Below are 26,046 nucleotides of genomic sequence, written 5' to 3'. Positions count from 1 at the left end.
TCTTATCCTGCAGACACACAGGGGGCAATTAGAGAGTGTTACAGACACACATGGGGCATTTAGAGAGTGTTAGTTACAGACACACAGGGGGCAATTAGAGAGTGTTAGTTACAGGCACAGGGGGCATTTAGAGAGTGTTATTACAGACACAGGGGCATTTAGAGAGTGTTACAGACACACAGGGGGCAATTAGAGAGTGTTGTTACAGACACACAGGGGGCAATTAGAGAGTGTTGTTACAGACACACAGGGGGCAATTAGAGAGTGTTATTACAGACACAGGGGGCAATTAGAGAGTGTTATTTACAGACACACAGGGGGCATTTAGAGAGTGTTAGTTACAGACACACAGGGGGCAATTAGAGAGTGTTATTACAGACACAGGGGGCAATTAGAGAGTGTTAGTTACAGACACACAGGGGGCATTTAGAGAGTGTTATTACAGACACAGGGGCATTTAGAGAGTGTTATTACAGACACAGGGGCATTTAGAGAGTGTTAGTTACAGACACACAGGGGCATTTAGAGAGTGTTAGTTAAAGACACACAGGGGCATTTAGAGAGCGTTAGTTACAGACACACAGGGGCATTTAGAGAGTGTTATTACAGACACAGGGGGCATTTAGAGAGTGTTAGTTACAGACACAGGGGGCATTTAGAGAGTGTTCTTACAGACACGGGGCATTTAGAGAGTGTTATTACAGACACAGGGGCATTTAGAGAGTGTTAGTTACAGACACACAGGGCATTTAGAGAGTGTTATTACAGACACAGGGGCATTTAGAGAGTGTTAGTTACAGACACACAGGGGGCATTTAGAGAGTGTTATTACAGACACAGGGGGCATTTAGAGAGTGTTAGTTACAGACACACGGGCATTTAGAGTGTTTTATTTACAGACACACGGGCATTTAGAGAGTCTTTGTTACAGACACACAGGGGGCATTTAGAGAGTGTTAGTTACAGACACACAGGGGCATTTAGAGAGTGTTTTTTGTTACAGACAGAGGGGGCATTTAGAGAGTGTTGTTACAGACACAGAGGGGGCATTTAGAGAGTGTTGTTACAGACAGAGGGGGCATTAGAGACTGTTCATTACAGACACACAGGGGGCATTTAGAGAGTGTTAGTTACAGACACACAGGGGGCATTTAGAGTGTTAGTAGCAGACACACGGGGCATTTAGAGAGTGTTAGTTACAGACACACAGGGGCAATTAGAGAGTGTTATTACAGACACAGGGGGCAATTAGAGAGTGTTAGTTACAGACACACAGGGGGCATTTAGAGAGTGTTATTACAGACACAGGGGCATTTAGAGAGTGTTATTACAGACACAGGGGCATTTAGAGAGTGTTAGTTACAGACACACAGGGGCATTTAGAGAGTGTTATTACAGACACAGGGGCATTTAGAGAGTGTTAGTTACAGACACACAGGGGCATTTAGAGAGTGTTATTACAGACACAGGGGCATTTAGAGGTTAGTTACAGACACACCGGGCATTTAGAGAGTGTTATTTACAGACACACGGGCATTTAGAGAGTCTGTGTTACAGACACACAGGGGGCATTTAGAGAGTGTTAGTTACAGACACACAGGGGGCATTTAGAGAGTGTTTTTTGTTACAGACACAGAGGGGGCATTTAGAGAGTGTTGTTACAGACACAGAGGGGGCATTTAGAGAGTGTTGTTACAGACAGAGGGGGCATTAGAGACTGTTCATTACAGACACACAGGGGCATTTAGAGAGTGTTAGTTACAGACACACAGGGGGCATTTAGAGTGTTAGTAGCAGACACACGGGGCATTTAGAGAGTGTTAGTTACAGACACATAGGGGGCATTTAGAGACTGTTAGTTACAGACACACACAGGGCATTTAGAGAGTGTTTGTGACAGACACACAGGGGTCATTTAGAGTGTTAGTAGCAGACACACGGGGCATTTACAGCCTAAACTAGAAGCTACAGACAATATAGGGGGCGTGGCTGTAGACAGACACACAGGGCTTTAGAGGAAGGTGTGCCACATACCCGCGGTGGGTCGAAGTGATGACGTCGGCGTGGCGGATGGACTCACCATCAACGCGTCTGCCCGAGAGAAAGCATCAACGTAGTCAAGCTATCCTACGACACTGACCATACCTGAAGCTGATCCCTTTTCTCTCAAACAACTCTGGTAAGTTTAAGTTACTTTAAATCTTTACACAATAAATATGAAGGCGCTTTCGAGTCCATACATAAGTAAGCACGCATAACTGAAGGTTCGGTCGGGCAAACGGTCCCTAGCTTTGGATTAGCGTAAGCAGTTCGCTAGCTGTTAGTCTGCTATAAAGCTCTATAGGAGCGCTTAGCGTTAGCTGCCAGCTAGAGTGGAGGCTGCCACTGAAACAACCAGACTGATAAATGCGGCCGCTGCTTCCGGGCCCTGGGCTCCCCCCGCGTCGCCCGGGCAACGGTTTACTAGTACAGTAATCCCATCGCAAGACCACCAAAGCACGCACACAAAAATACCCGCGTAAAAGCGCGTAAAGCGCGCAGGCAAAAAGCGGTAAAAAGGCAGTTTATATATAAAATTTGTTTTACCATTTAACGGTTTAGTGTGTAATTATTGTGTGTTGTTCACTATACAATGATTTATTGTTTTGTTTTTTTTGCCAGCTTCACGCTTGTGACATTAAAGAGCTTAAAAAATAATCGAATCACAATATTTGGGGAAAAAAATCGCAAATTAGATTATTTTCAAAAAATCTTCAGCCCCACAAAGCATTAAGGGAGAGAGTTCGTTACAGCATTGTAATAATAATAATAGGTGCTTTTTTTATGAGAGTGTGTTACAGACACAGACACATTTTGGGCATTTATTTTTTTCAGACAAATAACAGGTGGCTTTCTAGAGAGTGTGTTACAGACACACACACACACAGGCATTTAGAGAGTGTGTTACAGACACACTTTGGCTACGCATGTGATGTGTGTGTCGCGACGCATGCCAATGCGTGAGCTCAAGCGCCCAACCACGCCGGACTGGGCTCTCCCTTACAACCTTTTCCTTGCTACACAGAAGACAAGACCTGAATCCACACACAAAACCAGACCCAACCCAGTCGCCACCATAGAGGACACACACACACACCACAGACACACAGACACAGGCACAGACCGAACAGGGGCGGGGACAGACACACAGCACACACAGGCACAGACACACAGCAGTCACACACACCACACGACAGACACACAGCATAGACACAGACACAGACACACAGGCATGCACAGACACACGACACACAGACACACAGCACAGCACGCCACACGCACACAGCACAGGCACACGGCAGAGGACACACACACAGACACACAGGCACAGACACACGGCACACACACAGACACACAGGCATGAGCACAGACACAAGGCACAGAGGCCACACAGACACAGACACAGAAGGAAGACGGAGCACAGACGACCACCCAAGAGACAGAGGATGGCAAAGAGGCCCCACCCCACTAACAGAGAAGAGGCAACTGCCCAGACCCCACCCCAGAGGCATGACCCAGACCCCAGAAGGATGACAACCAAGCCCAGGAGAAGGCACGATCCACCCCGGAGGACCCAGCCAACCCAGGCACCCGGGTGTGGGTGTGTGTGTGAAGGTGGGGCGCCAGGAAACCCAGTGGCCAGAACCCAGTGTGTGTGTTCCCCCCAGGCACACAACACACACAGACAGAATAGAAGGAGACAGACACAGACAGAATGCACGAGACACCCAGACAGCCAACACACAGACGCACACAAGGACACACAGACAGGAGACACCCAAGACAGACACGCAGGACACACAGAACAGGACACAGAATGGACAGCAGGGAGGAACGAGAACCAAGGCACCGGTGACTGGAGGTAATGGACTGAGTAAATGGTGGTGGGGGGGTGGACCGAGGGAAGGACTGAGTGGTATGGACTGGTAATGGATGAGGTGGACGGAGGAGAATGGTGGACTGTGACTGGAATGGACCGAGGGTGGGCGGAGGTAAATGTGGATGAAGGAGGTAGGGGGGGTGGAAGGGTAGTGAGGAGGGACTGGTGGTGGAGTGGGGGGTGAATGGAAGGTGGAGGAAGGAGCATGGATGGAAGGAGAGCATGCAAGGGGGGGGTGAGAGAGCATGGATGAAGGAGGAGGAATGCAGGGTGGAGAGCAGAGCATGGATGAAGGAGGGGGGTGGAGAGCAGAATGGAGTGAAGGAGAGTAGTAATGCAGTGGGGGGGGAGAGAAGGAGAGTGAATGCAGTGGAGAGAGCATGGATGAAGGAGGCAGAAAGACGGGACCCGGATAGACTCGGAAGGGATATGGATTTAGTGTGTAAACGGAATATGTATTTTTTAGGAGAACTGAAGGGGGAGTAGAGGTCTGTGTAGTATATATATATATATATATATATATATTTTTTTTTTTTTTATATACTGTAGGTATATACTAAGCTCCTCGGATGTTACCTGGAGGAACACTGAGAGGAATTTTTTTTTTTTGTTTTTGTTTTGTTTTTTGTTTTTGTTTGTGTTTGTGTGTGTTTTGTGTGTGTTTTGTGTGTGTGTTTTGTGTGTGTGTGTTTTGTGTGTGTGTTTTTTGTGTGTGTGTTTTGTGTGTGTTTTTTTGTGTGTGATTGGTATGGTATGTGTGGACTGTGTGTACCTGTGTGTGTGTGTGTGTATGTACTGTTACCTGTGTGTGTACCTGTGTGTACCTGTGTGTGTACCTGTGTGTGTGTACCTGTGTGTGTGTGTACCTGTGTGTGTGTGTACCTGTGTGTGTGTGTACCTGTGTGTTACCTGTGTGTGTGTGAGTACCTGTGTGTACCTACATCAGCGTACTGGATGATGAAGTGTCTCCTCTGATCGTCTGAGAACACTGAGAGGACATATTCTCCTGGTCGGTGTGTGTGTACCTGTGTGTGTTACCTGTGTGTGTACCTGTGTGTGTACCTGTGTGTGTACCTGTGTGTACCTGTGTGTACCTGTGTGTGTGTGTACCTGTGTGTGTTACCTGTGTGTGTACCTGTGTGTGTACCTGTGTGTACCTGTGTGTGTGTGTACCTGTGTGTGTGTGTACCTGTGTGTGTTACCTGTGTGTTACCTGTGTGAGTACCTACATCAGCGTACTGAATGATGAAGTGTCTCCTCTGATCATCTGAGAACACTGAGAGGACATATTCTCCCGGTCTGTGTATACCTGTGTGTGTATCTGTGTGTACCTGTGTGTGTGTACCTGTGTGTGTGTACTTGTGTGTACCTGTGTGTGTGTACCTGTGTGTACCTGTGTGTACCTACATCAGCGTACTGGATGATGAAGTGTCTCCTCTGATCGTCTGAGAACACTGAGAGGACATATTCTCCTGGTTTTCCGTGACTCTCCCGGACCAGGAACTCTCCCTGTTGCCGTAGCAACTCCTGGGCCTCGGTGCGGGGGATGGCTCCGTGGTACCAGTCCTGGTCCGCTAGGGGGCGCTCCGAGGTCGGGATCACATCAAAGAACTGCTGCACACAGACAGGTCAGACAGACAGGTGAGAGAGGAGACAGACAGGTCAGACAGACAGGTGAGAGGTCGGGATCACATCAAAGAACTGCTGCACACACACAGGTCAGACAGACAGGTGAGAGAGGAGACAGCCAGGTGAGAGAGGAGACAGCCAGGTGAGAGAGGAGACAGGCAGGAGACAGCCAGGTGAGAGAGGAGACAGCCAGGTGAGAGAGGAGACAGCCAGGTGAGAGAGACAGGTGAGTGGGGAGACAGACAGATGAGATCTCACCGAGGTGGAGGAGCCCAGCATGGCTTTAGGAGAGCGGATCATTCCGGCCAGATGACGCAGAGTATCAAACCGAGAACTCCTGTCCTTCATCTTATCCTGAACACACACACACACACACACACACACACACACACACACACACACACACACACACACAGACACACACACACACACACACACACACAGACACACACACACACAGACACACACACACACACACAGACACACACACACACACAGACACACACACACACACACACAGACACACACACACACAGACACACACACACACACACACACACACACACACACACACACACACACACACACACACACACACACACACACACACAGACACACACACACACAGACACACACACACACACACACACACACACACACAGACACACACACACACACACACAGACACACACACACACACACACACACACACACACACACACACACACACACACACACACACAGAGACAGACACACACAGACAGACACACAGAGACAGACACACACACACACACACACACAGAGACACACACACACACAGACACACACACACACAAACACAATAACAGCTGTATTAAAACATGTTCCAGATGTTTATTATGAAGGGTTAAGGCTGTAGTTGTGTGGAGTCTCCATGCAGAGCTCTCTTAGACTGAGACAACGTTAAAGTCCCTGATGATGTGTTTTACAGTACAGACATACTGACCCATAACCCTACCTGAACCAGCACTACCTGAACCAGACATCTACAGTTCTACCTGAACCAGACATCTACAGCACTACCTGAACCAGACATCTACAGCACTACCTGAACCAGACATCTACAGCACTACCTGAACCAGACATCTACAGCTCTACCTGAACCAGACATCTACAGTACTACCTGAACCAGACATCTACAGCTCTACCTGAACCAGACATCTACCTGAACCAGACATCTACAGCACTACCTGAACCAGCACTACCTGAACCAGACATCTACAGTACTACCTGAACCAGCACTACCTGAACCAGACATCTACAGGACTACCTGAACCAGACATCTACAGTACTACCTGAACCAGACATCTACAGGACTACCTGAACCAGACATCTACAGGACTACCTGAACCAGACATCTACAGGACTACCTGAACCAGACATCTACAGCTCTACCTGAACCAGACATCTACAGTACTACCTGAACCAGACATCTACAGCACTACCTGAACCAGACATCTACAGGACTACCTGAACCAGACATCTACAGTACTACCTGAACCAGACATCTACAGGACTACCTGAACCAGACATCTACAGTACTACCTGAACCAGACATCTACAGGACTACCTGAACCAGACATCTACAGGACTACCTGAACCAGACATCTACAGCTCTACCTGAACCAGACATCTACAGCTCTACCTGAACCAGACATCTACAGTACTACCTGAACCAGACATCTACAGGACTACCTGAACCAGACATCTACAGCTCTACCTGAACCAGACATCTACAGGACTACCTGAACCAGACATCTACAGCTCTACCTGAACCAGACATCTACAGTACTACCTGAACCAGACATCTACAGGACTACCTGAACCAGACATCTACAGCTCTACCTGAACCAGACATCTACAGGACTACCTGAACCAGACATCTACAGCTCTACCTGAACCAGACATCTACAGTACTACCTGAACCAGACATCTACAGCACTACCTGAACCAGACATCTACAGCGCTACCTGAACCAGACATCTACAGCTCTACCTAAACCAGACATCTACAGCTCTACCTGAACCAGACATCTACAGCACTACCTGAACCAGACATCTACAGCTCTACCTGAACCAGACATCTACAGCGCTACCTGAACCAGACATCTACAGCGCTACCTGAACCAGACATCTACAGCTCTACCTGAACCAGACATCTACAGCTCTACCTGAACCAGACATCTACAGCGCTACCTGAACCAGACATCTACAGCACTACCTGAACCAGACATCTACAGCCTACCTGAACCAGAATTATCTACTTTGAACCAGACATCTACAGGCTACCTGAACCAGACATCTACAGGACTACCTGAACCAGACATCTACAGCTCTACCTGAACCAGACATCTACAGCACTACCTGAACCAGACATCTACAGCTCTACCTGAACCAGACATCTACAGCTCTACCTGAACCAGACATCTACAGGACTACCTGAACCAGACATCTACAGGACTACCTGAACCAGACATCTACAGGACTACCTGAACCAGACATCTACAGAACTACCTGAACCAGACATCTACAGCACTACCTGAACCAGACATCTACAGCTCTACCTGAACCAGACATCTACAGCGCTACCTGAACCAGACATCTACAGCATACCTGAACCAGACATCTACAACACCTGAACCAGACATCTACAGACATTACCTGAACCAGACATCTACAATACTGAACCAGACATCTAGCATTTACCTGAACCAGACATCTACAGGACTACCTGAACCAGACATCTACAGCTCTACCTGAACCAGACATCTACAGCTCTACCTGAACCAGACATCTACAGCACTACCTGAACCAGACATCTACAGGACTACCTGAACCAGACATCTACAGCACTACCTGAACCAGACATCTACAGCTCTACCTGAACCAGACATCTACAGCGCTACCTGAACCAGACATCTACAGCTCTACCTGAACCAGACATCTACAGCACTACCTGAACCAGACATCTACAGGACTACCTGAACCAGACATCTACAGCTCTACCTGAACCAGACATCTACAGCTCTACCTGAACCAGACATCTACAGCTCTACCTGAACCAGACATCTACAGCTCTACCTGAACCAGACATCTACAGCACTACCTGAACCAGACATCTACAGCACTACCTGAACCAGACATCTACAGCACTACCTGAACCAGACATCTACAGCACTACCTGAACCAGACATCTACAGGACTACCTGAACCAGACATCTACAGCACTACCTGAACCAGACATCTACAGCACTACCTGAACCAGACATCTACAGGACTACCTGAACCAGACATCTACAGGACTACCTGAACCAGACATCTACAGGACTACCTGAACCAGACATCTACAGTACTACCTGAACCAGACATCTACAGCACTACCTGAACCAGACATCTACAGGACCTTTGAACCCAGACATCTACAGCTCTTACCTGAACCAGACATCTACACAGGACTACCTGAACCAGACATCTACAGCTCTGGGCATCTTAAAACCCAGACATCTACAGGACTACCTGAACCAGACATCTACAGCTCTACCTGAACCAGACATCTACAGGACTACTCTGAACCAGACACTCCACAGCCTCTACCTGAACCAGACATCTACAGTAATTACCTGAACCAGACATCTACAGCTCTACTCCTTGAACCAGACATCTACAGTACTACCTGAACTAGACATCTACAGTACTACCTGAACCAGACATCTAGGACTACCTGAACTAGAAATCTATGGATCATTCCTTGAACCAGACATCTACAGTAATTACCTGAACCAGACATCTACAGGACTACCTTGAACCAGACATTATCTACAGGACTACCTGAACCAGACATCTACAGGACTACCTGAACCAGACATCTACAGGACTACCTGAACTTTCAGACATCTACAATTACCTGAACCAGACATCTACAGGACTACCTGAACCAGACATCTACAGCTCTACCTGAACTAGACATCTACAGGACTACCTGACCAGACATCTACAGCTGACTCGCATAATTTCTCCTCATAAACTTGTTATATTTACATGCTGAAGCATTTTTAGCCAAACAACAACATTTAATTTTGTAATTCTTTCCGGCTGATGTTTTTAGCAACACTCAAAGAGTTTACTTACAGAGTAGCAGCTGTAGAGATGTGTTCTCCATCCTAACAGTTGGTGAAATGATGTCTACTCTTTGTTCACTTCATAGTCATAGCATCACATCAACGCTCCTCCTTCCTCTGTGTCTGTGGCTCAGTGTTGTGGTTTCCTCTGCACACACTATGTTTAGTTGCCATGAAACACATACATTCACGCAACGTTTTTACTTTTTGCTTTTGACTCTTTTTAAACAAAATGTGTTGTCACTTTTTTTCAATTTATTTTTTTATATTTTTTTATTTAATGGTCAATAAACCTAATTTAAATTACATTATACCACATTTTTAGTTAATCCTCCTGTTGTCCTCGGGTCGAATTTGATGCAAACATTGTTTTAATGCCTGAGGTGAAAGATATCTTTTCACAAAGATTCACAATGTTTATTTGAATCCTTTAGAGATTCATTAGAAAATTACTTGATGATTGTCAAATAAATCAGCTTGTCTTGTTTGGCTTCCTGTCTTGTTTTCCCTCTTCTCTGATTGTTATGCCCAAATGTGTTTCACCCGTTGTATCTCTGTCCCTTGATTGCTTGTTACCTCTTGTATTTAGCCTCTGTGTTACCTTTGTCTTGTGCCGCTCTTTTTCCTTTCTGAATTTGTTATTGTAGATTTCGTGTCAATCTGAGGCGAGTTCTGTGCTCCCTGGATTTCCCTTTGTTTCAAGTTCCTGGGTTTTGGACTACTTTTGTATTTCCTGTTCCCTTTTGTCGAAATGATGGCTTTTCGGACGATACTAAAGGGCAGCATCTCTTTAGCAATGAAGGCGAACCACACTCGCTGTGAGTGCACACCATTTTCCACTGTCCTGTTACGTACTTTGTTTGTCGACTAAACGCCCAAGTGATTGTGTACTGTCGGAAGACCGACTTGCTCAGGTTAAGTGGTTCACCACAGTCAATCGGTTTGAATCTGAAGTGCTCTCACACTGTAGCTGTCGTGTTTGGCTTTGAAACCAATTCAATATATTTTTTTAATTCCTCCAACCCTCAACTAGCATTTTCTCTGTCTGTACTCCTCACGCGGCTCTTTTGCTGCACTTTGTGGTACGCTACTACGACCATGCGGCTGACAAGTGTCTGACAAAGGGTTCGTTCTAGCCTGGCTGCACCCTCCTATGCATTTCCGCTCAATTTTCATTTCCCTTTAATACTCCGTCTGGGTTTGCAGTATATTCTTGGGTTTTCTCTGGCCAAATATTTAGCGGTCCAATCAGCGAACAGAGGGAGTGGCTGAGAATGATGATGAGGACGTGCGCTAGAAAGATGCGAGTGAAGTCATTCGGTCCGTTGTAGCAACGCTGCCAAATATCCAGAAGTTAAAGCCCGAGCAAGAACAATCTTTGCTGAGTTGTGTTGGTGGCCGTGATGTTGTGGCCCTACGGAGAAAAGTTAGATTTTCCAGCTCGCTCCGTTAGTCGTGAAGGAGTTGGCTAACGCTCGCTAACAGTGCTAATGCTAAATATAAGCTGATAGTTGTCGGTCTCCCCTCTTGTTGCATATGACATAGGCAGATCCAGAGTGGCTCTGGGCAAATCCAATAGTTTAAAACTTCAACAGAGTACCCGCCTTCAAAGAAGTTAACACTTGTCAATGGAGAGTGGCCAGACTCTCTGGACCAATGAAATGGACCAGATTCTGGTAGGACCAGGCTAGGGTACTCCTCGTTGTGCTAAGGAACCGAGAGGGGTCACCAATGCACGGAGTGGTCATCCAGTCTCTTTGGTAGCGAGAGAGAGAGAGCGAGGAAAAAAACAAGTATGCAAATGGTATTATTAGCGGCCGAAAAATTTATAGACCTAATTTTTATTCATCATGCGTTTAATTAATTTATTGCATATCGCGACAGACCTACTTGACATATTGATGCAGTTTATTTTATCACTGGAACACAATAAACATTAAAGTTTTGTACTTTTGACTGATCTGAGTTTAATTTTTACCTAAGTCAATTTTTACCCAATTTTACATGAATATAATATTCAAATACTGATTTCAGATTTCTGTAATTCAGTGATGAATTAATAAAAAATGTAAGATGAAAACTGTTTCTGATCTACGGAGATTTCAGCTTCTTTTCAGATCAGTTCAGAAGTGATGCTCTCTGGTGACAGCGGTGATGACATCATCATATTCATCATCCAATCCCTCCTCAGCCTGGGTGGACGGTGCGTCACCATGGCGACAGGTAGGCCGTTCCTACAGTCAGAGCAGGTTAGAAAGAAAATGTAGATAATTGATCATCAACACCAAAGTGGTGCATTAATTGATTGATAGATTGTAAGGTCAGTGAATGATTCAGAGAGTTACCTCTGGTCCTGCATCGATATAAAGACACCATGATGAAAGTGGAGATGCAGTACAGACAGAAGACCACCAGGTGGATGACGACTCCTGATAGCAAGGGGAGGTGGTCTGAGGTCGGAGCTGAGGGTATCAGGGGCGGCAGAGAGCTCAAAGGTGTCAAAGGTGCTTGTGGGTGTATGTTTCTCTGTCGTAACGTTGTGGCGAGTTGTCCTCAGATTGAACAAAACAAACTCAAAACTCAAAATTAAAACAGGTCCTCCACTCAAACTCTGACCCATGCATACACATACATTTGGAGACAAAATAGGAATTGGTGACGCAGATGGTGAGGTGGTGAACTGAAGTGAACAGACTGCAGAAAGTAAACGTGGGACTAACGATTACTCGTAGTATTTTCAAGTATTGATGCCTCACGCACATTTTTCACTCCATATCATCCACGTTACCATGAAGATTAAATCCAGAAGTGTTATTTGCGCTTGTACCGAGTGATAATTGTTCCATAAACACCTTGTAAAATCCAACTCAAATCTTTAATAAAAATTTGTTGTTAATGTTTAATCGGCCCCTATCTCACCGTCACATTGTCCTGCGAGCGGGGGGAGGATGAGATGGGCCCGACTGCATGGAATACAGGATAGCATCAGATGCCCTAGCATTAGATAACTGCACAACACAGTGTACATAACTAAATATCTGTCTTTAAAACTGTGCATATATCATCAAAATGTCAAACTCTGGAAATACAGCCGTTACGCTTTCATGCAATCGTTACACTTAATGTCCTCATTATCAGTCCAAACTTTATTGGCTACTCTTCGTGACAAAACCTGCATGAAGAAAGTGTGTTTGCCTATTATAATTTTCTTTCATCTTCAAATTGTATCCTGGGGTGGGGGTACCACTAGTTGACTCTGTGATTTTGGCAAGGTTTTTAACAATCACAAATTGTTGACAACATATAAATACTGTGGTGAAACCGGCTGTTTCCCAGAGAGAAAATGGCAGACAGCTAAGTGTTTTTTTTTTTTTTTTTAATAAATATGTATAATCTTCAACTTTATCACTAAGGCTTGTTTTGATATAATATATAGTTCTGTAAAATCTAGGTGGTATGGTATATCGAAGGCCCTCCCGACCGCAATGCCCTGCCGTTTTCAACATCTTGAGAAGTCTTTTTTCCCTGCCAGTCATCATAATTTCGCATGATTCGGTTACGAAAGTACAACTGCCAGGGTCATTAACATACTGATCAGGATTCACGAGATGCTTTGCATTGACTATTTATGGTTAAAAACGGTGTACAGTGCGGGATAAGAGTCTTATTCAGGTACGCACACTTGTGGGTAATTTGTGATTTATAAAGGGAACACTGCTTTTTTTTGCTGTGTGGTACTTTCAAAAGATAAGCACTAGCAGATACTAAAAATAAACAAATAAAAATACTAATGATATAAACAAGCTTGTGTAGCTGTAGGATTCAAGCAAAATAGAAATTACATGAATAAATATTTAACTATTAAATATAACAAAACAATGAATACCTCCAACAATAACAAAACAATGAACACCCTGTAAAGACAGAAAGCAACACAGATCAATTGACAACCACAAACAAGTCTGTATTAGTTCTGAAGAAGAGACCTGAAACACTTCAACTAAACCCATTTCAAACCTTCGTCATGAGAATACGTCAAAATGTCCTCACATTCAAAAGGTTATCTAAACACTAATATCACCAAAAACCAAGTTTGAATCCTGAAATACTTCACATTGTTGGAGACTCGACTCCCATTTTGGGTTTTTTTCCCACAATGTGATTGTGTGACATTTACCAACCAGAAATGTGAGAAATTTAAGGACACAAGCTGGGTGAAGTTTCAATGCTCAGTATGATTGTGGTGACCTAGTTTTCTGTAGAAACACACACCACAGCGACAGGCAGAGGATGTCTCACTCTGTGAGCGCGCAACCAAACCACAACAATCAGCAGTACGTTCTATCTGACTGGAAACACACAGACAGCATCACAACATCAATCTGACTCCAGAACAGCAGAGATTTTAGGGAAAAACTATGGAAACTTTATTCAAAATATTCAGGATTGCAGAGATGGCTGTATCTGGCAGTAAAGGAGCAATTCAAACTTAAAGCAATGATTTCCTAATGAATATGCTTAGGAAGTTTTCTGGTTCCTCCACTGTTTCCGTGTTACGGAGGACTCAAAACATTTGAGCTTCTTTTCAGATCAGTTCAGAAGTGATGCTCTGTAGTGACAGCAGTGACGACATCATCATATTCATCATCCAATCCCTCCTCAGTCTGGTGGGCGGGTTCGTCACCATGGCGACAGGTAGGCCAATTCCTAAAGCTCAAGAGTTCTGTTAGAGACAACTGTCAACCATCGACACCAGAGTGGTGAGATTGATTGTAAGGTCAGTGAATGATTCAGAGAGTTACCTGTGGCCCTGCGTCGATATAAAGACACCATGATGAAAGTGGAGATGCAGTACGGACAGAACACCACCAGGTGGCAGACCAGTCTGACCACAAGGTGGAGGGATGGCAGAGAGCTCAAAGTCGTAGGAATCATAGGATTCTCTGTAGAGAGAATCAGCTGTCAGGTGAATATCTGGATGAATGAACTCCTGAAATCAAAGGTAACCTCCTCACCTGTGACAGAGACCCAGCTGGGTGGAGACTCTCCAACACTGCTGATGAGACACTTGTAGGGGCCTTTCATCAGACCTGGAAACATGGTGGATGGTCATGTGACCTGCAGGCTCAGTCCTGATGGAGGAGCCATCTTTATAGAAACCAGCTGGGAGGTTGGAGGACGTCTTTGTTTTACAGGTCAGAGTGAGGTCTTCTCCCTCCATCACAGAGAGGACAGGACTCTGCAGGATCACTGGTCCACCTCAACACAGAGACAAACTACAGCATGTCATCCATTCACACACAGCTTCATCAATACTGACTCCACAGTCTGATCTTACCAGTGACAGTGATGGTGATGCTGTTACTGGTTGCTCCCTCTCTGGACTCACACCAGTAAACTCCACTGTACCGTGAGACCATAACGGCTGATGTTACAGATAGAACCAGCAGGATATCCCCAGCCATCTCCACACAGAGTCCTGGTTTCTCTGGTTGTGTTCCTCCTCAGAGTCCATCCAGCAGAGCTGTCGTCCTCCCTCACAGCTCAGAGAGACAGACTGTCCTGCAAACATCTGAGAGCTGCTGGGACTCACAGTCAGAGAGGCTGGAGGGAGGAAGAGGAAGTAGTAGATATAAAACTAGTTGATGGGTCAATCACTGCCTTTGGCTACAGTTTGTGTAGAGGACGAAGTGTGAGGGGAACTCTGATGCTTCACATTGATTCTCTGAGACAATCATCTCATCTCTTTACTCTTGCAATCATTTATACTCCTGGGATGCTCCAGTATCTTAACCTCATTGTGTGTGATGCTGTTCATCTTTATCTTTCTTGTTTTCTACTGTTGCCCACAACAAGTATCTCTACATTGAAGCTACTCAGAGTTTCAAAGGGATGTGGTTAACCATATTTGGTATTCTGGGGGGAGTTTCTGTATGTGAATGAGTGGGTACGAGCCGGTGGATGTAGATGTAGGTGTAATGTATCGTTGTTCATGTGCAGGTTTAATGAATACCAAACTTATTGTTTGTACAAACAGTTTATACACACATTGACAACTTGTTCAATGCATGCTTTGATAAATGAGGCCTCTGGCTTCTCAATGATAAACTGCTCAAAAATCAACAAATTAACCAGCTACTTTTCTGAGGTTTTTTTGTGTGTTTTGATCATGGCCTAACTGTTCTATCTAGAAAAGAAAAAAAAGTTTACTGACCTTGGTTTGTTGTGCTGCTCAGCAGTGAGGTCAGAACTGAAGAGAAATTAACCTCAGGTTAGTTTGAGTTTGTGATACAACAAGACATTTAACGTTTAATTAAAACATTAGAATAACATGCCAAACCTGTCTGCACAAATCTTTTACAACTTTCGAAACGGTTTGTATCATTTCTTCTCATAAACCTTATATTTACATTCAGAAGCATTTTTAGTCAAACCAAAACATTTTATCTTGTATTTCTTTCAGCTGATGTTTTTAGAAACTTACAGAGTAGCTGCAGTAGAGCTGTGTCCTCCATCCTAACAGTTGGTGAAGTGATGTCTACACTTTGTTCACTTCATAGTCATAGCATCAAGTAAGCCCTCCTCCTTCCTCTGTGCCTGTGGATCAGTGATGTGGTTTCCTCTTCACACACTATAGAGAAAAACAGTTGTGTTTAGTTGTCATGAAGCAGATACATTCACTTTTAAAATAGGGCAGTGAACCATAACATGAAGTGGAGAGAAGAAAAACTAAATAAGGATGATAATAAAAATGTGACTGACACCTAAATGTAAATAGTATGATGCCAACACTGTTTTGATGCCTGATGTTAAATATATCTTTTCACAAAGATTCACAATGTTTATTTGAATGCTTTAGAAATTCATTAGAAAATGAATTTGATGAACTTGAAATAAACCAGCTGTATCTTCCTGTAGATGGCGCCGTTTAGTTGAGATGAAGTGAACAGGAATAAAATTATATATATATATATATATATATATATATATATATATTTTATATATGCTATGTTGTATATTCATGTCATTGTTATCCTAAGGAAAATGATTTGCCAGGAACGTGCTGTTTATTCACAGATAGAGCTTTATTGACATAAAACACAAACTCAATCGAAAAAAACTATGTACAAATCACAGGAGACACACAGCACACACAACAAATATCCCACGCTCACGACAAGCCAAATCCTACAGCACCCATGGCCACCTCGCAGCTGTAGGTAACGGGCGGCATTCTGTCTGAATTCGGTCCATTTTGCAGACGTCTTTGGTGGGTTGTCCTGTATTTCGGATCATCAGGTCTATGTTGGCACACTAAAATGCCCACATCACCTGCAGCCAGCACACTCTGTCTCGCTTCCAGCAGCTGTAAAATCAATCAATAAAGACAATCAGTACTGCGCGACACTGCTTATGGACACAACACATCTATGAATGCACCTGAAAAATATTCACATTGACCAAAAACGGATCTAAGTCATTGTACTTCTCAAGAGTTAATAAACAGTACAGACTAGCTCGCAGTTTCATTAATCATATACTTACCCATTGTATTTACCTTTTCTGTGGACGCATCTTTACGGAGCCCCGAGGTGATATGGAGGAGAAAAACCCGCTCCGTACGTCTTGAACAACTCCTGTGTGTTTCCAAGTGAAGTTTGACAGAGTGTACAGACAACTCTTTTACCAGTTGGCCTGAAATATTCCCATACTTTAGTATAGTTTTTGCTCTAACTCTCCGGAGGAGTCATCTCCCTCCACTGTTTTTCAAATCAAAGCAGTGAAGGCCGGGGGTAGGGGTGGGGCAGAGTGATAGAGAAAGACAAAGAGGAGCAGATTAACCAGTAGGGCGCGAACAGGGCACACACTGGTGTGGAGGTGAATTACAGTGAGTTTTAATGGGAATACTGGGAAAGCTTAATAACAATAGGACAATTGAAATCTAGATCTATTATAAGAGATTTTCTTAAAATGTAAGTTTTAGAAAAATGTCACCTGGGGTAAAACTCCCCCTGCTGCTACCCTGATTTGCATTTGTATAGTTCAATGGATTTTCATTTCCATGTTAAAGCCTCCCCTAGAATTAGGGGAGGCCTACGTCAATTTCCGACAATTCGGGAGTTTTCGGTGTTGCCTGTAAATTGCTGTGTGCAGTCGTAAATCTGAAGTTCCACGACAATCTACAGTGCCGCTTACTGACAAAAATCCCACTTTTCATGCAGTATCATATAGGCTAAATGGTTTATTGTGTTTCATATTCAGGCTACTAGGAATAATGTAGCCTACCTTGTATGAAGTGGGCGCTTTCTGTGGGTGGGACAGAGGTGGTGGAGGTCCCACCCTGGATCCCTTTAATTACAGGCCTCCCCTTTGTTAAGGTCAAGGGCCAACTCCTCTGCTGGGGTGAATTCTGGGTTAGCAGGGCCACCCCGTGCCAGACGGTATGGGTCTTTTTTAATGCTAAAATCAGTAAAAATAATATTAAATATGAGCAGTCACCGTATGAGTAATCTATACACCTCATTTTAGTACATTGTTTCACTAACAATTTATCTTAAACATTTACCAGTCTGCAAGATGTTTTGTACTTGATTTTAACTTGCTGCCAGGTCCGTTTTTGGCCAGTCATGTTTGCTCTATGAACATGAGTAACAGAAGTTACATTAAAACCGGACTATCACAACATGTAACAGCCTTGCACGTTAATAGGTATACTAAGAGAGAGAGAGAGAGGGAGAGAGGAGAGAGAATACAATTTGAGCATTTTAAACTAACGTTAGGCTACTGGGTATACTCTATTTAATCTTCATGCTACATTGACAAGCCAATAAACTTCTGTTCGCTCACGTTACGGACAATAAAATGTACAACTGTTAATCTCTGCAAATAAAGAGTAACTCAATGAGTGGTGTTAATATAGCCCAACTGTTTCAGTGCAGTAAATATATAGGATAGTCCTACTTATGCTTTCAGGCGGTCCGCGATGGTTTGCCACGCTTTTCTCGCTGTTTTTATGACAGCGGACGTGTTTTACTTTTTATTGATCATACAGGTACAGCCAAAAGTTTGGACACACCTTCTCATTCGATGTTTCTTTATTTTCATGACTATTTACATTGTAGATTCTCACTGAAGGCATCAAAACTATGAATGAACACATATGGAATTGTGTACTTAACAAAAAAGTGTGAAATAACTGAAAACATTTCTTATATTTTAGATTCTTCAAAGTAGCCACCCTTTGCTTTTTTGATAACTGCAAACCCTTGGTGTTCTCTCAATGAGCTTCGGAGGTAGTCACCTGAAATGGTTTTACCTTCACAGGTGTGCTTTGTCAGGGTTAATTAGTGGAAGTTTTTCCCTTATTAATAAAAAAGCAAAGGGTGGGGCTACTTTGAAGAATCTAAAAAATATAAAACATTTTCGCTTTTGTTTCTACTTGTTTACATAATTTTCATTCATAGTTTGACTGCTTCTCGAGAATCATACAATAAATAGGGCATTGAATGAAGAAGTTTAAAACCCTATTACTCAATATGCCTCCACGAAGAATCAGCTGCTCAGTCTGTGTGAAGTATGCACAACGCGTCTTCTCCATTTTGGCATCAGTAATTCTGTGATCGACCTCGCGGTCTTTTGAGGAAAGCCGTGGACGACATCTATCTGAATTACTTCAGCCTGACTCGACCACCGTCTCTCCTCCTCAGCCTGGCTTGGCCTTCGAAACGCACTAAGCCAGGATGCACAGATAAGACTAGGTCAAGCCTCGCTTTATCAGTTATCCTGGATATATAAATTCTGCTTTTGTGAAACAGGCTGCTGGTTAGGTGTTCAGCATAAGTTACCATGGTGATGTAACTCGGTAACAAGTGATCCACTGTCATGATACACAAAACCCTGGGTTGAACCTGAACTTACCTCGTTAACGCCAAATCGTTGCCGTAGTACAGGCCACAGGTCACACCCAATGACCCTACTCACCATTTTTCCAAACAGGCAAATCAGACCAGAGGACAGGATGCTCTGTAGGACAGCATTGTAAAACAGATCCACCTTAAAACGTATAAACTGCCTTCTATGGCATCATAAGCACAATGCCTCTTTATTACGAACTACCCATTTTTCTATCACTGCAGACTTATCTTTGAAGAAGACATGAACATCATTAATAACTCAAATCATGATTGATGTCAGGGTGGAGATGGGGCTTGGACCCAAATGCAGTTCAAAAAGAGGTTTATTCCAGACAGGAAACACTGCTAGAGAATTATCCACAAGACAAGGAAACAAACGATAGGGCATACCACAACTAACATAACGCAAGAATCAGACAACAGACAAGGGAAACACAGAGACTAAATACAAGAGGTAACAAGCAACAAGACACAGGTCATACAAACAGGTGAAAGACATCAGGGTGGGGGCAGACAATCATACGGTGGGGGAAAAAAACAGACAGAAAGTAAAACTAGACAAAACCAGGGGCAAAACAGACTACTAAAAATAAAACAGGAAACAGAACATATACAGAACAATCACAAACGTGACAATGGAAATACTTCATTTGTTTCATTAGGTTATGTATTGCTCTTACATCAACTCATGCATGAGATACTATTCATTCTTCTACATGAAGTACTAGGCTAGATGAATTAATCAATGCCTTCATGATAATTCATGGACCTTTACCATAAAAAGTTACAGAAAAAGGAAAGGCGTAGAAAAGTCAGCCCGTCCTCACCCAGGAAACAATCAAATGGGTCGATTGTACAAGCAGATCATAACGGTCGACAAATGTTTCTTGTTAGGCGAACTCATATTCCGTAGTAATGATATAATAATACAGTATGCATCTGTTGACATAATATGAACAAAAAGTAACATGTAATGAGAATCAGTGGTAGCATTAGCAAGTTAGGCTAACAAGCTTCCACTTACATAATGGAATACAAACTTAACAGAAGATGGTTTCCCAAACTGTTGAATGAATTTAGCAATTGGTGACAGCAGCCATCCTGTTAAAGTAAATGTGGGATCTTAGCAAATATTACTATAATCTGTGTTCTTATGACACTGTGAAGAGAGAAGGTCCTCTGAGGATTTATGTTCTATCATTGTATTTGCATTAAAACATGTAGAGTGTGTATGTTATAAAGGTTATACCTTTTGTACAGTCAACTTTTTAATCTAAAAAGAAATAAAGTAACACACAGTGGTGAAGTGAGGTCTCCACTTTATTGAATATTCTGCTCAAGAAGAGAGTAAACATATCCAACAGGTGTTGCAGTGTCACAGCAATCTGACATTTATTCAGCTCTGTAAACAGCAGCAGGGTTTGCAACAAAATGGGGGTAACAGTGACTCCCCTGTTTCTTTTATATGACTATTTTTGGCATTGGGTTGGGGTGAAAGCAATTTGTGTATCAATATTAGCTGTTTTTTTATATCAGCAAGTAGAATACAAAGTTACAATAAAAATAATTATCTGGGATGTACCAATGAAAGTTTAAATTGCTAACCTTAACCCCTTGTGGAACACAAACTAGTTTAAGAAGAAGGCTGTGCATCAAATTAATATCAACTGATTAACAGGAAAATACATTTCTTCTACTCTATAATCAACAATAATGTGCTTAATATCCATCATAAAAATTGTGTTAACAGTGACTCTCCTTTGAAACCCAAAGTTAAGGCTAAGGTACAGACTTATCAGAAAAACTAAATGATTTCTTGCCTTCTGAAAGACACAACTAGTTAAAAAAATACTACACGAAGAAGAAAATGAACAAAATGCTAAATTAAACAATATGCACTTTAGGTAATTTGTATCCCATCACCAACATGATAATTTCAACAAAACAAGTTAATATTTTTTTTTTTTTTCGTTTTAATCCCCCTATGAGTTATAAGATATATTTCAACATACAAGTGTTGACAAAAGCAATTTTGTATCAATATAAGCTCTTTATCTTTAAGTATCAGGAAGTAGAATAAAAGATCAAATAAAAATAATTATAACGTGATGTACCAAGCAATGAAAGTTTAAACTGATTGTGAAGTAGAATAGTTTGAGAAGAAGGCTGTGCATCACATCAACATCAACTGATTAACAGGAAAAAACATTTCTTCAACTCTATAAACATCAGCGAAGTGCTCAACATCTAACATAAACTCTCTCCTCAGTACAGTAGTCAATAACTGAACCCAAAGTCGAGGTTGAGATACAGACGTGTCCTTAACAGAAGAACTTGTATTCTGAGAAAAAAGAACAAAAAAAAAAAACCAAAAATGCAAAATAAAACAATTCTTTTACATGAGCTGTGAGTTATATTTCAACATACAAGTGTTGACAAAGCAATTGAGTTTTGATATAAGCCCTGTATCTTAAATTTCAAATAGTAAGCAATGAACGTTAAACTGATTATAAATTTCTAAAGTACAAGCCAGTTTTAAATAAAGGCTGTGCATCAAATCAACATGAACTGATAAAATTACACACATACTCACTTGATGATTACATTATCAATTTTGCTGGTGCATCTGGGTTTGAATATGTTGTTTAAATTTGTGAAGCATTGTCGAGATAAAATGTGATGTTCAGTTGTTCTTTAAACTTTAAATGTAAACCCATATTCCTATTGACAGACCAAGAATTTTAGAAGTATTTGTCATTACTCCTATTCAAGTGGACACAGGTATGCATCGTTCTGTTCACTATAGACCAAGAGTCCTGGGTAAACAGGCTCAGTGAATGTGGTGCGAATGGTGTAGAGGTGCCTCAGTGTGTTAGAGGAGACTCTGTAGAAAGACAGAGTGCCAGCAGGCCAGTCCAGATACACCCCAACTCTCCTACAGCCATCAGAGGGATAAGGATTTCTCCACACGTCCTCATTATTTTTCAATGCAAAAAGTGAGTGACTGCTGAATTTAGCATTTTCGAAAGCCCACGATAGCCATCATTCAAACTGGCTCTCTAAATTGGCTGATTTTCTTTCAATTTCCCTGTATGCAACAGCAATATTAACACAACAATTTTGAGCGAATTCTGACTCCACTTTACCTCCCAGTAATGTTTCCCAGATAAGCTCTCTTTGCACAACACCTGGTGTATTTGTGTAAACCTCTCTGGGTGATCAGGATATGACTGCCGTGCTCCATGTGTTGCCTTCTTGTTTCCCTCAGACAGAATGAGGTTGTAGTTTGCAGTGTTTGGGTCCAGGTTGAGATCACAGGCATCTGATGGAGATACCAAAACAAAATGTGTTATCAGTTATTCTGATGGTCAAACAGGTTTCTGTAGGAGAGTTATTAGTGCAGCATGTTTTTTAAATCAAAAAGCATGGAAACAGACTTACACCAGATCAGTTGTCTTCTGTCTGTGATGGTCACCACAGAAGGGAGGACAGGCTTTGAAAAATCTTCACTGACCAGATTGCCGTTCTTGTAATGGTAAATGGTTGCTCCTGTGTATTTCTTGTTTTGCAATGGCTGCTATGAGGAAACGGAATCGACTGTTGTTCTTCTGTGCATTGGCAAAGTGATGGAAAGCTTTGGCTTTTTCTCTCATTTTGGTGACAACTTCAGCTGAGTAGTACCATGAATCTTCATTGGTACTTCCCTAATTTTGGAACGCCAAGTAGTCGGCCATCACATCAAGGTCGTTATCACCCTTTTCCACTGAAGTGAAAACAAAGCACAGTGCATCGTCTACACCTAGAGCAAGAACCTGTCTGTCCAGCTCTGACTGATTATGAACGATCTTTGTTCCCTCCATGGTATCTACACAGGCTCTGATGATGTTGATTTCTCTCTCTTTACGATCCAGCCACTTGGTTAGTTTTTCCTGACTGAATGGTGACTTGTCTCTGTCTTCAAAGAGTTGGTTCAGTGAGCTCTCATCTTCTTTTCCTTCGGATGGAGGGAAGTTTCTTCGCCAAGGCCTGCTGGAGTTTAGATGAATAATTACCACACAATGTTTGGAAAGTGCTCAACTCTTCTTCAATCACAGGAAACTGCTCCACCACTTTATCTTCCAGGGAATCGTTGCATCTCATTCCCATTTCCCTTAATTTTTCTAGACTATACCGCGCCTTCCCAACTACTCCATGGCTGATCTCTTTCTTCACGCTCAGCAGCTCGGAGTTAAAATTCTTCAGCGGCATCAGCCAGACCTTCACTGGAAGAGCCTTCTCTCCTTTTTCTCCCAATAACTTTGGGAGTTGTACGGAAGCCTTCACTGCATCTTCAAATGTTGCAGGATTGCTATCAAGAATTAAGTCTCCGTAGAATTTGCAGGAGAATTTCTGTGTCAGGGCTTTTTCTTCATCAGTCAGCTTAAGCAACTTGCCCCTCAATATTAAATGAGGGGATCTTCTTTATCACAGCTTGCATGCTGCCCTGGATGTCCTGAACGCTGCTGGCATCTAACTTCTCACTGTCAAACACAAAAGCATTTGCCCCATAAAGGATGCCTGTGACTACATGTGTTGCTGAGCTCTTCTGAATGACATTCATCTGTTGGGTTTGCATGGTTAGATGTTCAATCATTAACTGCTTGAAATTGGTGGTAGTTTTGTACTGACACGCCACTCTGCTCTGATTGTGGAATTTCTTCTGATCATTCAGATACTTGGCAGATCCTCCAACTTCAATCAGTCCACCCAGGGAAACTGGCCTTCAGAGAAGCATCAACATCCAGCAGATTGCACTTGGATTCAGTGGAGTCAGAAGCAGAAATTTGAAATGCACTGGCGCGTGAGAGGGCTTTCTGTTATCTTCCCTTGTAGATTTTTATCATCCCACAATGTCAAACCTATAGAAATTAGAAACCATCAGTCATCTGATAAAGCAGAAAAATCATTTTAATGTAAAGTCACAAAACTAGTAATAATTATTTAGATTTCTACATGTTGCAGCTTCCCTAAACAGCTACTATATTCATTCCCTTGATTCATTCTTTGACATGAACCTACTTAATAAAGGAACTACTGGATTGAGGTTATGGTAACATTATACAACAATATGAATGCAATGCATAACAACACAACAATAACATTTCCTGTATGGGCCTTTTAGATTTTTAGAGATTTTTAGAGATAAAGAGGAGAATTTTAAAACGTTTTTCAATAGTTAAGTATTATATTGTGTGTGTGTGTGTGTTTTGTTTTGTACGTGACAAAACACAGCCCGCTCTAATGCAAAGAGTTGGAAGACTGCACACACAATCAAGATTGACACCAAAACTATGTTTTCTGCTCTAATAATCTCACTCCCCTGATTTCTGCAGTACCAACATAATCAACCATAAAAAAAAGTTTTCACTAATTTGGAACCAATCCCCAATCAGGTTTCATAGGCGCAATGCAGCTTTATTTGAACATTTCAGCAACAAGGCAACTCAAAGTGCTTTACATAAATTACAACAATAAAAGTTATAGTGCAGTATAAGAAAATAGTGCAACCCTAGTCCAGGCATGTTGTAAAAAACGGCTCCACGGACGTAACAATCGGCTGAAAATCTACAACAGTAATTACAATTCAATTTTTCATATTCTGTGCAGGAGAATATACCAACAATTTATCATGCATCCATAATACAGGAGGTTAGGATTAGGGCTGAATGGTTATTTTTATCTATTTTGGGGAGTGGGTTGTCTTCTACACCTATGGTTGAAATAGTTGTACTGCTTTATGAAATTACTTCAGAATTCCTTTAAGTAGAACTGTGACAGATAGATTTTAGAAATATTTTGAATGTAGTTAATGCTTACCTGGGATCAGTTCATCTGTCCGAGCATCATAGAGCATTCCCAGGGTGAAAGGTCGACCCAGGGCAGCAACGGTCTTATTATCTGAGGCCATTTCTCCAACCTGTTGAGAAAAGTGAACACAGCCTTCAGTACAAGAGAGACAGACAGACTGATGGTCTATGATAATCAGAAATACAGTAATTCCCTGTAGACTCTAGTCTGACACTGACAGTTTTACACAGTTTAGTATAAGTCTAAATTTATCTCTTCATGTCACCCTCTGTCTCTCTGTCCACCCAGTTTGTCCTCACCTGGTGAAGTTGTGTAGATCAGATTAGTTGTGAGAGAGTCTTCTTGACTTCCAACAGGAGCTTCCAATGTGATAATCTGATGCTGTGAGAGTCCTTATATCCTGTCAGAAAACCTGTGACACCTCCCTCTGACATGCCTGCTGCACACCTGGAATCTTTCCACTTTGGCAGATCACCTTTGAGTGAACTCCTCTAGATGTGATAACCACTTTTTTTAAGTGACAGGTACTGAGGCGTTATAACAAATGGGAGTTAACTTTCCTTCCTGATGTCAACAGACAG

At 42.6% G+C, this 26,046-nt stretch overlaps 2 protein-coding genes and 1 pseudogene across 2 annotated transcripts in view; all 3 read right to left on the bottom strand.

Annotated features, from left to right (window-relative positions):
- The window catches only part of fer (fer (fps/fes related) tyrosine kinase), a 25,506-nt gene extending 10,867 nt beyond the window's left edge, over positions 1-14,639 (bottom strand). The window contains exons 1-5 of the mRNA XM_039821918.1: positions 14,507-14,639; positions 12,078-12,166; positions 5,807-5,902; positions 5,327-5,533; positions 1-7 (exon numbers count right to left, since the gene is read on the bottom strand). The exon at positions 1-7 is cut by the window's left edge and continues 50 nt beyond it. Coding sequence (XP_039677852.1) covers positions 1-7; positions 5,327-5,533; positions 5,807-5,902; positions 12,078-12,166; positions 14,507-14,639 — 532 coding nt within the window. The remainder of the gene's footprint in view (positions 8-5,326; positions 5,534-5,806; positions 5,903-12,077; positions 12,167-14,506) is intronic.
- On the bottom strand, positions 14,534-15,233 carry LOC120572948 (Fc receptor-like protein 5; the record flags this gene model as incomplete). Its single annotated transcript, XM_039822482.1, is given in 4 exon segments — positions 14,534-14,783; positions 14,785-14,963; positions 15,043-15,127; positions 15,129-15,233. Coding segments are annotated over 4 exon segments (486 nt in total), but the record flags the coding sequence as incomplete, so codon positions are not given.
- A 6,750-nt stretch (positions 15,234-21,983) lies between these two features.
- Positions 21,984-25,828, bottom strand: LOC120572759 (annotated as a pseudogene).
- Positions 25,829-26,046: the final 218 nt, after the last annotated feature.

This window comes from Perca fluviatilis, chromosome 14 (assembly GCF_010015445.1).
Source record: "Perca fluviatilis chromosome 14, GENO_Pfluv_1.0, whole genome shotgun sequence".
Classification (NCBI taxonomy): domain Eukaryota; kingdom Metazoa; phylum Chordata; class Actinopteri; order Perciformes; family Percidae; genus Perca; species Perca fluviatilis.
Note: the sequence above shows the minus strand (reverse complement) of the source record. Positions and strands in the feature narration are given on the sequence as shown.